Raw genomic sequence first — 14,964 nt, 5'->3', positions numbered from 1 at the left:
GTTTATGAATCACATGCTGTCTCCAGAGTTACGATTATATATGTTATGCAAACTGACTCAGTGAGTTTGAATAAATGATTCTGAACATTGGTAACCAAAAGCCTAAATAATAATCTATTCTGACACTGCTTGATATTGCTTGATACTGAATATAAAATATAAATTAAAAAAAAAACCCAAAACACTATTGAAGAAAAACAAAAAAACAAAACCCTATAGAATGAAATCAGGCAGTATGTTTTTTCAAAAAGGTTAAAGAAAATGATTCACATATTCAAACAAGAAACTTGTCACTGTCCATAAAACCGTACACACACACGTGCACGCACACACACAAAGAGGTACCTGAGTCAGTGTTTGTAAATGTATGTGGTGCTTCAAAGGGCTTTGCTTCAAATTGAGCTGAAGAGTTCATTAGTTCTGATTCTTGGTCTTTCTGTGCTTTCAGTCCTTGGTAAGATGTTCTGTCATTTATAGCATAAATAAACTTTTTTGTTTTCTTTTTCAAAGTGGATATTAAACCTGTATTCTTCAAAGCTACAGAAGTGTATTTGGTAGTGGCTGGCCAGCTTCCATTATCAGCTGAATGCATACATAAAGAACCCTCCTTCTGTGAGCAAAGAGTGTGTATTTCCAATCCACTTCTGGAGGCTTCAGGTTCTTCTTTCAAGTTCGGATCAGTCATATTACTAGGGAAATCTGCGTTGGCTGTCTTTTCAGGGGATTCTCTCATCCTGAATAGAGACTTTTTGATCCCCTGAAGTGGAGAAGCTATGAGAGAAGAGTCAGATATTACTTGATTTTCCACACCAGTGGAATCGTCAGGAGATTCAACACACTGCCCTTCATCTCTCTTATTTACCACTGTTACTTCATTTAATATCGTCCTTGTTTTTGACATGCTTGCTATATGTGGCAAAGAATTTTCTACAGTAATGACGTTGGTACATTCTTTGTCTGTGCCTATGCAGTCTTCTTCTGCATTATTTTGGTCACAAGAAGAAATATGCAGTAGGGATGTTTTCTCCATCTGGGTTTCGTTTAGACCGGAGAGGGTCAGTTGAGACCATTCAGAGGCTGAAGATGGCACAAATTCCTTGGAGATGTTGTCAGTTCCATTCCCAAAGGGCGTCTGACTTGTTACATTTGAGTCTAATGAATCCCCATCATTTGGTTCTGTTTCAGATACAAATGAATGTTTATTTTCCGTCATTTGTTTTTTAGCTTCTTCATATTCATAAGTATTTGTTTCATTGAAAATATTTTTCCTAGTCCTTCCAGTTTTCATTTTTTGTAGACTTCTTGTTTTATATTTAGAAACACACAGTGAAAAACTATCTTCTTCAGAAATATCTGCAACTGTTTCATGTAATTCATCTTTTAGGACAGTTGGTGTTGATTTATCCAAATGATCTTTGCAGTTATCTACTTTATCAAACGAATCCTCTAACATTTTCTCCAATCCTATTAAAATTCAAAACAGAAGCATTATTAAGAACATTTTATAACAGAACCAAAACATTTTTCATAGAAATAGTATACATTAAATTCATAAAAAAAACCCTTTAGCATTTAAAAGATTATCCTGAAGGCTAGCTATTTTTGGGGTACATGGGCACCAACCTTGATTTGTTCTTCTGGTCAAGACTGATTCCAGTGTACCCAAAGCCTTTCATTCATCTCAATCCTCAATAAACTTTACCAGTTTTATATAAAACTCATTCAATTTTACTACATAAACACAATTTAATATTCAAGATTTATCAAACTAGATGTTCCAAATTAATTTTTTGGCCGTATAACTGGCAGTAAAATCTGATGTTATATGCACATATGCAGGCACGCACACACACACACACACACACACACACACGCACAGATCCAATCCTACATGTTTACGCAGATTTACACACATACTAAGAATATGCAATATTCCAGTGACCTGATTAGGTAACCTCTGGTATATGTGCAACCATACTTACTTTTTTTTTCTGGTCTTTGTTTTAGGGCCGCACCTGTGGCATGTGGAGGTTCCCAGACTAGGGGTTGAATCGGAGCTACAGCAGCTAGCCTATACCACAGCAATGCAGGATTTGAGCCACGTCTGCAACGTACACCACAGCTCATGGCAATGCCAGATCCTTAACGAACTGAGCGAGACCAGGGATCAAACCTGAGTCCTCATGCATACTAGTCGGGCTCGTTAATCACTGAGCCATGATAGGAACTGCCATACTTACTTGTTCATTAGAAAATAAGGTCTTCATGTTTTGTTAATTATAAGTCTTACTCTGCATCTCTTATGTTTTGGGTTATAGGTTCTGGTTTTTTTTTTTGTCACAGTAGCATCGTGAATAGCATGACGTTTTCATCTAAATCAAGTTAGTTTCTATTCTCAAAACCTTCAGTAATCAAGAAAGGAAAAGCACGAGTTCCTGTCGCAGTTCAGTGGGTTCCCCGACTAGTATCCATGAGGCTGCGGACTGGATCCCTGGCCTCCCTCAGTGGGTTAAGGATCCGTTGTTGCCACAAGCTGAGGAGTAGGTCGCAGGTGCGGCTAGGATCTGGTGTTTCCGTGTCTGAGGCAAAGGCCGGCGGCTGTGGCTCCCACTTGACTCCTAGTCCGGGAACTTCCATATGCTGTGGGTGCAACCCTAAAAAAGAATAACAAGAGACAAAAGAAGCAGTGTATTTTCTCTTTAAGAAAAGAGGAGCAATATTTCAGTGATGTCCCTTAAAAACAGTAGTTCAAGTTAACAGAAGGACTTACCATGACTTTTAGCTTCTCTTTGATTTTTGTTTTCATTGTCTCTTCCGGAAGGAATAAACCTATTATTCTTCCTCAGACTTTCATCATGGTTAGAAAAATAGCTTTTCAAAATCTGCAAAAGTTGTATTTTAAAATTACTAGTATAAAAACTCTCAAAAAACTCTCACATAAAATTACTAGTATAAAAACTCTCAGTATATCCAACTTAAACCAAGAAACAGCAGAGTTCTGGAGGAAGTCAAAGAAAATCACACATAGAAATAAGTACAGGGATTTCCCCAACGGCTTACATAAATCATAAATCAGAGAATAAAGAATGCTAGATAAATAAGTTTTCAAGGTATTCTGAAATCATATGCTATTGCACCAGCACAATCAATTTGTCATTTTTACTTACGGCAGCAGCATCATTAGGAAATGCAGTCGCAGATGCTTCCTCATCTCTGGCTGTAAAAAAGAAAAAAAAAGTTCAATTTACCTACACTACCTTACACATCCAACACTACAGTTAATGTAAAGCTTGTGTATTTTTCGATCAAAAGAAACATGCACTCCTAAATTAAATGACAGATTTGCAACAAAAGGAACTGATCCAAGTAGCGTAATTACAAAGGTCAGTCAATACAGTGGATAAGCTATACTCATACTTCCTGAGCACCACTCATAAAGTGGTGAAAAACCCATGGTGATCCCGACTTAAAGGTAATACTGCCCACAAAGGCTTGGAAAATCACATGAAGCTATGATGTCATGACTTAAAAGCTCAAACTTGTACCCTGTAGTACTTATTTAGATAATAGTACAGTAGATAGAAAGGCATATCGTATGTTCAATACTTCTCACTTTTCAACGTTCTTCTAATAATATCTCTAGTATTTCATCGGAGCAAGAAAAGAAGAACGCTAAATGCTCAGCTAAAGAGGAATCGAAATGGAATGTACTGGCTAGGAAAAAAAAAAAAAAACCCTGGTCTGTGCATAAATTAATCTGACTCCTCTAAGATACTATTTAATGCACTTGAGTTTTATCCAAATCTACACTACATAGAATAAAATTATTCTGAGCTACTGACACACCTATCAAAGACAGTATTATCTAACCTGATTGCTATCGAATTATCTTTTCATATAAATATTTTTAACAGAAGCACTACAGATTTACCAGCATCATTTTCTCTAACACACATTTGCTGGTGTTACCTATGAGCACAGTAGAACTAAGTGTTGGTGGTGTGGCCAAAGAACTTGACCAAGACATATCAGGATCCACCTCAGCTCCTAAACTTTCAGAAATACGTTTTGGTGTCTGACCCTGGAAACAAAGAAAACAGTTTTTTTCACAGAAGTGCACTGATGATTAAGAATACATTTTATTCACTTTTATTTCATCTATTATATACTGAATGCCTATGTGAGTCAGTAGGTATCTATCTGTAAATCTCAGGGCAAAATGATGACATGTCAAATTCTCAATTACTACAAAGTAAAAATAAACCAGGAAGAATATTTACCTTCATGAGCTTTGGTGTATAAAATAAATTTCCACATACCACTGGGGATAAAACAAGGGAGAATTACTAAGTTTTATTTTTATTAAAATTTAGAGCATTTGAAAAATAAAAAGCCTTGTTTTAATTCATACCCGACTTTTCTCTTTGTGGTGTTACATGTGTACATCGTAGAACAAAAGGACTAAAACAAAACAGAACAAATCCTTAAGATTATTCAAGAGAACAAAAATAGCAAAGAGAGGCAAAATACCAATCTTATTTAAAAAAAGGATTCAGTCATTTCTATCATTAGAATTATACTAGTTTGTAATATTTTTAGATTATTTTTTAGAAAGGTATTATCTCATGAAGAACTAAGCAATCACTAAATTATGTTTAAAATCTCCATTGGAAGTAATGTATAAAGTACACATAAATAGCATCACATTCTCTCCAAAAATTCAAAGTACGCAAATAATTTAAAGTGGATATTTCAAAGGCATTGCTTTTCATAAGTTAATTGTTAGTTAAAAATTCCATGATACACAGAAAAACCAGTGAATTCCATATTAAGAGAAACAAAGTAAATGTTTCTAATGTAAAAATTATTTTATTAAAGGACTCAACCAAAAAGGAAATTATCTAAAAACAGAAGATCCTCTGCTAGGTTCTAAGGCAAAACAATACCATAAAAATTAGATGCATTTCTATAAAACAAACATCACGTGAAGGAAAATATTTAAATATTTTAATGTAATGACTTCATACCTTTCACTAAGACAAGAATTTGGAGGTGGGCTGGTAATATCACTTGCTTGATCCATTTTAGCCTTCATTGTACAACTTTTATGTTTACTGTTGGTAATATCCTTTCCTGAAACAATATGGTAGTTGAGTGAGAACAAATATGCTCTGGGTTGTGAATTTTCATTCTCTGGAAATATTTAAAAACAAAAAGTCTCATCTATAATGGGAATGAGAACATATGGGGAATTCAGTCTGAACTGGTTTCTCAGTTTGTTGACTCCTCCCAAAAAGGGATGTCTACCCCCATTCAATAACCATATGAAGCATATAATATGCATAAAACACATGAATAATACAATTCAAGATAGAACTGCAAAGAGTTAAGAATACAGTAGGGAAATTTTTTTGAAATGTATGGAAGTGGCATGCAAAATAAATAACTTGTCTTATTTATCACTGTATCCTTAGAAACTACAATACTGCCTGATAAGTAATAGACATACCACAAATACTGGCTGAATGGATTAGAAAAGTGGGTTGTAGACAGTGACACATAATACTTGCTTCTGTTCTTATTGAACACATCTATTTTCTAAGACAATGCTCATACATTTAGGGTTTCTAAAGCTGTATGTGGCTTACCAAATACCATTTATAGTTGTTCAACATTCTTATTTTCTGTATCACAAATTTGGCACTTGAGGCACTTATTACTCAAAAATTGCTCTTAAAAATGGGTTCTTTAACTGATCCTATAATTTCTAACTTAAAGAAGTTTTGGAAAAATAAGCCGTGTTAGTGTTATAACGGCTAAAATCTAAAATACAGACATCCAATGCTGATGAGGGTGTGAAGCAAGAAGAATTCCCGTTCACTGCTCATGGGAATGCAAAATGGTACAGTCCCTTTGGAAGACAGTTTGCCGTTTCTTACAAAACTAAACACATCCTTAGGATGAGATCCAACAATTGTACTCCTAGGTATTTACCCAAATAATCTGAAAACTTAGGTCCACACACAATCCTGCACATGAATGTTGACAGCAGCTTTATTCATGATTGCCAAAACTTGGAAGCAACCAAGATGTCCTTCAATAAGTGAACAGATAAACAAACTAGTACATCCATACAATAGAGCATTATTCAGTGATTAAAAGAAATGAGCTATCAAGCCACTAAGAGACATGGAGGACCCTAAAATCACCAAGTGAGAGAAGCCAGTCTGAAAAGGTTATATACTGTATGACTCCAACAACAAGACATTCTGGAAAAGACAAAACCAGACAGTATAAACATCAGTGGTTTCCAGGGGTTTAGGGGGAAGAAAAGGTGAATAGGTGGAGCACAGGGGATTTTTAGGGCAGTGAAACTATTTTAAACCATACTGTAATGGTGGGTACATGATATTATACATTCCTCAAAATCCAGAGAACTATACAAAGAATGAACCCTAATGTAAACATAGGACTTAATAATAAAGTTTTGGCTCAGCAATAAAAAGAAATGCAAAAGAATGGAATGTGTAAGAAATAAAAAATAAAATGAACCAGGCAAAACCAAGTTCATACTCAAATATTTCCCAATTTTATAGCATTTCCATCCCAAACCCTCAATACTTCTTGTAAATAAACAGAATGATGGCTAAGATAAATTCATGTGATCTTACGCAAAAAAAAAAAAAAAAAAAAAAAGACTGCTGAGAAGAAGGAACAGCACATTTCCTCATGGAATTTTGTGGATAATTAAAAAAATTAATATATTAGATGTTACAACTGAATTAAGTAGGTTAAAAAACAGCTTAAGTCTTACTCCTACATTTCAATATTGAATTTAAAGTAAACTCAGAGTTTTACAGTATCTCGTCTTGTATCTAGGTCTTTAATCCATCTTGAGTTTATTTTTGTGTATGGTATTACAAAGTGTTCTAATTTCATTCTTTTCCATGTGGCTGTCCAGTTTTCCCAGCACCACTTCTTGAATGGGCTGTCTTTTCTCCATTGTATATTCTTCCCTCCTTTGTCATAGATTAGTTGACTGTAGGTGCGTGGGTTTAATTCTGGGCTTTCTATCCTGTTCCACTGATCTATTTTTTTGTCTTTGTGCTAGTACCATATGGTTTTGATGACTGCTGCTTTGTAGTATAGTCTGAAGTATGGGAGCCTCATTCCTCCAGCTCCATTTTTCCTTTTCAGGATATCTTTGGCTATTCTGGGTCTTTTGCACTTCCAAACAAACTTCTAAAATATTGTATATAAAACTCTTAGAGGAAAACATAGGCAAAACACTCTCCAACATAAACCACAGCAACATCTCAGCTCCACCTCTTAGAGTAATGACAGTAAAAACAAAAGTAAACAAATGGGACACAATTAAACTTAAAAGTTTCTGCACAGCAAAGAAAACCCTAAACAAAACGAAAAGACACCCACAGAATGGGAGAAAATATTTGCAAATGAAGTGACTGACAAGATATTCAGCTCCAAAATGTATAAACACCTCCTATAGCTCAATGCCCAAAAAAATCCAACCCCATCAAAAAATGGGCAGAAGATCTGAACAGACAGTTCTCCAAAGAAGACATGCAGATGGCCAAAAAACACATGAAAAGATGTTCAACATCACTCGTTATTAGAGAAATGCAAATCAAAACCACCATGAGGTACCACCTTACACCAGCCAGAATGGCCATCATCAAGAAGTCTACAAACACTAAGTGCTGGAGAGGGTGTGGAGAAAAGGGAACCCTATTACACTGTTGGTGGGAATGAAAATTGGTGCAACCATTGTGGAAAACAGTATGGAGATTCCTCAGAAAACTAAACATAGAACTACCATTTGATCCAGCAATCCCACTCCTGGGCATCTATCCAGAGAAAACCATGACTCGAAAAGACACAGGTACTCCAATGTTCATTGCAGCACTACATGCAATAGCCAAGACATGGAAACAACCTAAATATCCATCCACAAAGGAGTGGATAAAGACGACGTGGTACATACACACAATGGAATATTACTCAGCCATTAAAAGGAAAGAAATAATGGCATTTGCAGCAACATGGATGGACCTAGAAATAATCATGCTCAGTGAAGTCAGTCAGATGGTGAGACACCAACATCAAATGCTATCACTTACATGGGGAATCTAAAAAAGGACAGGATGAACTGCTTTGCAGAATAGATATTGACTCACAGACTTTGAAAAACTTATGGTTTCCAGAGGAGACAGGGTCGGGGGGGATGTATTGAGGGTTTGGGATGGAAATGCTATAAAACTGGGTTGTAATGGTCATTGTATAACCATAAATGTAAGAAATTCATTGAGTAATATTAAAAAAGGCCAAAATGATAAATTTTGTTATGTATATTTTACAATAAAAATTCTTTCAGAAAAGAAAAAAAAAAAAAAAAACTCAAAAGCAAAAGGTCTCAAGAGACTTCAGTCAACAGAATTATTTACGCCCTGTAACCTTAAAAAAGTTATAGAGCTGCGAGCCCACAGTGTCCTTATTCATTCCTACCCTTCTCTGCTTATAGATAGACCAGTCCCAGCAGATTACAATTAGATGATAAATCACCAACTCTAGGTATGTCTTTCAGGATGCAAGACACTGAGAATAAACTGGTTTAGAGCTTTTCCTGACCACGTTAAGACAGATAGCTGTTCCCTTTATTATGCTCACAACATAGTACTTTGTACATGCTCCTAGTATAACACATACCCACCAGTATATTTACATATTTTCTCCCATACAAGACTGAGTTCCCAGAGGTCAAAGGCCATCTTATTCATGTTTATATCTTAAATGCCAAGCAAGCTGCCAGGCACAAAGGAAGCATGGAATATTTGTTGAATGGATGCTTCCCTTTTCTGTGCTCTCCTTTGTATTTTACCTGCTAAATATCCCCTGTGGCTCTATCTTAGGCCTCATCAATATCAATAATAAATTTTCTCACTGCACGTGATGACTTTCTCACTTTCCAAACTGAGAGGTGGCTCCTGTGGAGGTCTCTTCTGCCGATACTCTCTTCAGCTTCAGTCCTAGAGTCCCCAAAGCTCTCAGGACTTCTCCATCTTCACATCCCACTACGGTCTCAAACTGCCGCCCAAACCTCAACCTACTTTTTTTTATCCTCTCAGACCTGCTTTTCCCCCAGTGCTTACAATTTCTGCGAATGTCTCCATGACATTCTCAGTCATGCTCTTAACCTATGAGTCGATCCTTTCTTTTGAATTCACCTTATCTACCTTCCATTTCCACTGTCACTACCATTACTCTAATTCAGGCAGTCACCTGGACCACTGTGTATGTCTCTTAATTGACCTCCTTGCCTGCAATCTTCTCTTCCTATAAGAATCACCCAAGTAGTTAAAAAATGTACATTCATGACCTCCATTTCCAGAGAAACTAATTTAATAGATTCAGAGTGGTGCCTGGAATCTTCCTCTTCAGTCAGCACTTCAGGAGATTCTAATGGTCCAGGCATCACATTTTGAAAAACACAGCTTCAAAGATGGCTGCCAGATTATTAGGCTTTCTAAGCAAAATAAATATTCATTTCTTCTACAAATATTGACTGAATACTCACTATGTATACCCCTAGGCATCCAATAACATACAAGGAAATCTTTGCCCATTACCTACATCCTCTTCGTATGCACATTTTCTAAAGAGTTTATCTTTCATAGCACTTATTACAGTTTAATTACTTATCTAAGTCTCCTGCACCAGAAGCTAAGTGAATACTTAGGGAATACTTCCCAGAAGCAGGGAGATAAGCCAAGATCTGAAAGATGAGTGCCAGTTAGCTAGACGAAAGAAGAAGTAACTTCGGAGCAGAGAAAACAATGTGTAAAGAGCCAAAGAGCATGGTGGTTTCAAACAGAAATCATTATGAATGAATGGTACATTGAGGGTGGGTGGGAAGGGAATTATGGAAAGATGAGGCAAGAGTTAATGAAGGAACAGATCATAAAGGACCTTGTAAATCATATTAAGGAGTCTGGATTTTATCATGAGGGCAAAGGGAGGTAATCAGAGGGTTGAAGCAGGAAGTAGCATGATTCAATTTGCATGGGATTTCTCTGCTCAGCAACTCACCAAATAAATTCAATTTCATTAGCTTGGCATTCAATGCCTGGCTCTAAATCTGCTCTTTTTAGCCTTAGGTTGTTTATTGATCCCTTTCAGACATGCAACACTCTAAACAGTTCTGAATTAAGTTCACAAACTATATCTCCTCATGCTTTTCCCTTTGCCTAGAACATGCTCACTCTACCCCATCTTCGAATTTCTGAACCTCATCCATTCGTCAAGGTTTCTATCAACTGAAAACATCCCTAATCAACCCCAATACTATTTACACTCATTATACTTTTTGTACTTTTCTTTTGGCATGCACCACATTCAAGCTTAGACTACATTTTACCTGTATTCTGTTAATTCCCCTTGCTAGAAAACAATACTCCAAAGAAAGGGAGAGTATATTACTTAAATCAAGCAGGTAATAAATATGTGAATGACTATACAGTCTTATTACATGATAAATTGCAAACATCTGGTACATAGGCCAGGAAACATACTTCCAAATGTCAAAAGATATTTACCACAGTTGTTAAAAATATTATGTCATCTGTGATAACATGCATATAGTTTAGTTTAACATCAAAACAAGCCCTAAGCTTTTTGTATAGGAAAGATACAATTCAGCAAATCTCACTGGGCAGGATACACTAATCGAAGGAAGGAGGGAAAGGAACATTTATTATGTACGTACATTATTTTATATAACCCAAACCTAGGTAGCATTTTGATCATTTCCACTTTTGAGGCAGGTCAAGTGTGGCCAGAGAGGCTGATCTGACCAACACAACATGCTTAACAACAGAGTCAGGATTTTTTTTAACACAAATTTGTCTGAATTACTAGTTCATGTTTTTTCTAGTCAACCGCATCACTTACCTGCATCTAATCTGAATTTATCTAATTCTTTTAAAGGAGACTGGTACCGTGGCAGAGTTAGACCTTGTTCTTTGAATATTACTGGAGTTGAAGCCAACTGATGATAAGGTTTCCTCTGCGGTGTTTTAAATGGGTTTGGTTCATAACTGCTATTTTTATATTCTGATTCTTCCGAAGGTTCAGAATTATATGGTGGAGCTTCTAAAGAAAGTTCTTCAAACCAATTAAGGCTTACTGGTCCTAAATCTGTAAGAAAAATTAGAATCCCATCTGGGTTTTAATCAGTAACACAAAAAAAATCCATGAGCCAATAAAGATTATAATAAAGAAAAGGATGCCTGGACTTTGCCTGTGGATTACTTTCAAGGTACACTTATCATTAATCTATTCTCTTATGATCCTGTAGTAAGGTATAACAGGAGTTTACACAAGTTACAAGGAGATTATTAGCTATAATAGCTCTTCTAAAGTTTTCTTTTATATTCACAATTCAGAAATAAAAATCATCCATAGTAAGAATGCATTCCAGGAGTTCCCGTCATGGCTCAGTGGTTAACCAATCTGACTAGGAACCATGAGGTTGCGGGTTCGATCCTTGGCCTTTCTCAGTGGGTTAAGGATCTGGTGTTGCCATGAGCTGCGGTGTGGACTGAAGACACGGCTTGGATCCCACATTGCTGTGGCTCTGGTGTAGGCCAGCAGCTATAGCTCCAATTGGACCCCTAGCCTGGAAACCTCCATGTGCTGCAGGTACGGCCATAGAAAAGACCAAAAAAAAAAAAAAAAAAAAAAAAAAAGAATGCATTCCACAGATACAATTCAAATAAGTGGCAACATTTCTTAAGTGGCTGTGACAAATCAATAGGCACAAGAGACAGGTAGACTCAAAAATAAAACAGAATAAAGAGATTCTCTGTCGGCATTCCCATTGTGGCTCAGTAGGTTGAGAACTTGACTAGTATTGATGAGGATGCAGGTTCGATCCCTGGCTTCACTCAGTGGGTTAAGGATCCGGTGCTGCTATGAGCTGCAGTGTTGGTCTCAGATATGGCTAGGATCTGGCATTACTGTGGCTGTAATTTAGGCCAGCAGCTGCAGCTCCAATTTGATCCCTATCCCAGGAACTTTCACATGTCACAGGTACGGCCTTATAAAGAGTCTCTGTCATAGAGAATGTCAAAATTTCTCCCATGATCTATGCTTAAAGTAGTGGTTTTCATAGCGTGGTCCGTGGAAATTTGGAGGGAAGTTCCGTAAGACCCTTTTCAAGAGGCCCATAACGTCAAAACTATTTTCATACTATTAGGCATCATTTGCCTTTTTCACAATGTGGACGTCCGCACCGCTGGTGGGTAAAACCGATGACAACTTTACATCAGTCAAGACAGTGGCCACACTGCACTAGTAGTCACTGCGGTCTTCATCGACATGCCTTTGTTAAAAAACAAAGACAAAAAGCAAGTTTAACTTTGAGTGTCCTTAACAATGTAGCAAAAGTTAATTCTATTAAAATCTAATCCTACAGCATACCTTTTTAATATTCTCTGTGGCAAAATGGGAAGCATGCATAAGCATTTCTGTATATGTAAGTACAATAGTCGTCTAGAAAAGCACTCATGTGATGAACTGTGAGCCGAATTAGCACTTTTTTTCATGGAAAGCCATTTTTACTAGAAAGAATGATTAAGTTATTCTGAGTTGAGTGACTTGGTACACACTTTCTCAAAAATGAATGAACCGAGCCTGTTACTTCAGGGAAAACAACAGTTTGTTGCCGATAGCAAAATGTGAGCTTCCAAATGAGAATAAGACGTTCGTTAAACTCTATCAGGCTTTGAGCTTGACATCTTCCTAAAACTTTTCTGATGACATCAGTCAAGTAATCAATGTGATTTTTTTTTTTTTTTTTTCTTTTCAGCTGTATCTGTGGCATGCATAAGTTCCCGGGGCCAGGGATAGAACCCTCACCACAGCAGAGATCCGAGCTGCAACAGTGACAATGCTGGATCCTTAAGCCACTGAGCCACCAGGGAACTCCATGATTTTTTAATAATATCTAATGCAGTATGTCAATATACGGAATGTCTGTGTAATTCAGAACATCAATATTTTTCATACAATCCATGAATGATGTTACAACATGTATAAAAGATTTATTCAAGAGGCAAGAAACACTAACTGAATTTAATGTAACAAGAGTATGAAAAATTCATTACATGGTTTCAGATTCCACATTGTAACTTCTAAGACGCTACTACTTAAGCTTTGGTGTAGTACCAAAGAAAAATACCCAAGAGTAACTGAAGACCATTAAAATACTCCTTTTTCTAACTACACTGCTGAGTGAGGTTGGGTTTTCTTCATACACTTCTTCCAAACAACATTGTAACAGATCAAACACAAAACGGGTCTAAGAATCCAGCCATCTTCTCCTGAGCCAGATACTGAAGGAGAATTGCAAAATGTTAAAATAATGTCACTCTTCTCCCGTTGGGGGAGTGGTTATTTTTCAAAAACATGTTATTCACATCAATATACAATGGGTTTATTTACTTATTATTAAGTTATAACTTTTTAAAAGTTCTTTTAAATTTCTAATATGTTCACCTATAATAAACAAAAGCTCTTGGTCCTCCATCATTTTTAGAGTGGAAGGAATACTGAGACCAAGAAGTTTGGTCTCAGTATTCTGCTCTATGTTACCAATGCGTCTGATGTGGCTAAAAGTTTTCTGCTGAAAAAAAACAATTCTACTGCCAATCAAAGGGCCAGTCTCCTCTTTGTCCACTACAGGTTCTACACTTAACCATGTGGTTAAATGTAAATGATTATTTTCCTAACTGATTTGACTCTATATAAAGCACAGTTTATGGTGTAAACAAAAATGTGAAGTATTGGATTCTTTTCAGCAAGCAGCACAGTTAAATGTTTTTCTGAAAACATTTTTCTCAGTGTAATTGATCAATTTATATAAAATTTGTCAATACCTGCTTCGTTGCATCGCGTCTTAAAAATTTCAAAAAAAGTTGGTCTCTCTTTGCATCCAATCGGCATTTTTATCTACAATATGCCTCCGACGTTTGGTAAATGAGTCTGCAAAAGAGAACACCAAAATATACTTCACAGGATACAGTCCTTGTTAAGTGACTCTGAGGTAAAATCGGAAGCGGGTAAACTTGCCTAAAATTACATTGTCTATTTACTTTGGTCCCACTTTTGGGACAAGACTCAACGCAATGAAGGGAGCTTTCTATATCTGTGCCGTCCAATACGGCAGCCACTAGCCACATTAAGCATTTGAAATGTGTCAAGTATGACTTAAAATCAGAATTTTCAATAGTATTATCTCTCTTAAGTTAACTAGTCACGTGTGGCTAGTGGCGGCGCAGTTAGCAGGGGCTATGAGATAAACACCATTTCGCAATGCCCAATCAGTAAATCTTCGTAACACAGCAATTACCTGGGGACTAAGATACAGTGTGCCATAGGTTTTAAAACACTTTCCAAAAGAGCAAGATTCCGCTAAAATAACTTTATCATATTTCCAATTAAGGAAATTTCGGATTGGGACTTCTGGGACTAGAGGCCCCCCCCCAGCTGGGCAATGGAGTTCCCGGGAAGGGGCGGGGCTCGAACCTCTGGCCCTGAGAGCAGGTCCCTCTCCGGGCCTGCGAGGGGCTGGCGGGGTCCATCCCGGGCCGGAGGCCGCGGCTCCCACCCGTGCACGAGACGCGCTCCCCGCCGCCTGAGACCGCGGAAGCCTGGCCGGTCTCCACTCCTGCCAACACTAACCGCCTTCAGAGGTGCAGCTCTCTCTGGCCAGAGTAGCTGACAAAACCCGCGCCGGCACTTCGATGAGGAATCTGACCCCAGACTCCTTTCCGCCGCCACCCACAGCCCCAAACAGCACCCAGGGCGCAGAGCCCCAGCAGCCCCGCCTCCGCCCACCGGGTTTCAGACGCTCGCGCCAAAAGCCGGCTCTCGGGACACGTGACG

At 37.5% G+C, this 14,964-nt stretch overlaps 1 protein-coding gene across 6 annotated transcripts in view; it reads right to left on the bottom strand.

Moving 5' to 3' along the window:
* BRCA2 (BRCA2 DNA repair associated) overlaps window positions 1-14,934 on the bottom strand; it is a 52,123-nt gene extending 37,189 nt beyond the window's left edge. For 5 of the 6 annotated variants that reach the window (XR_014819155.1, XR_014819156.1, XR_014819158.1 and 2 more), the window contains exons 1-10: window positions 14,761-14,934; window positions 13,956-14,061; window positions 10,969-11,214; window positions 5,028-5,133; window positions 4,412-4,461; window positions 4,281-4,321; window positions 3,970-4,081; window positions 3,168-3,217; window positions 2,771-2,882; window positions 346-1,464 (exon numbers count right to left, since the gene is read on the bottom strand). Coding sequence is in view for 3 of the 6 variants with exons in the window: in XM_084981409.1 (XP_084837535.1) it covers window positions 346-1,464; window positions 2,771-2,882; window positions 3,168-3,217; window positions 3,970-4,081; window positions 4,281-4,321; window positions 4,412-4,461; window positions 5,028-5,133; window positions 10,969-11,214; window positions 13,956-14,022 (1,903 nt within the window). In the remaining 3 variants the exon portion in view is untranslated. Of the gene's footprint in view, window positions 1-345; window positions 1,465-2,770; window positions 2,883-3,167; window positions 3,218-3,969; window positions 4,082-4,280; window positions 4,322-4,411; window positions 4,462-5,027; window positions 5,134-10,968; window positions 11,215-13,955; window positions 14,062-14,604 lie in introns of all 6 variants that reach the window. The other variant, XM_084981410.1, reaches the window with a different exon arrangement.
* Between the last annotated feature and the right edge of the window lie 30 nt (window positions 14,935-14,964).

Source organism: Sus scrofa, chromosome 11 (assembly GCF_054392235.1).
Source record: "Sus scrofa isolate SSC_HxYL_T2T_F1_AM1 chromosome 11, Sscrofa_HxYL_maternal_Yorkshire_Landrace_v2.0, whole genome shotgun sequence".
NCBI classification, from domain to species: Eukaryota; Metazoa; Chordata; class Mammalia; order Artiodactyla; family Suidae; genus Sus; species Sus scrofa.
The sequence above is the reverse complement of the archived record's forward strand: the minus strand, read 5'-3'. Positions and strand labels throughout refer to the sequence as shown.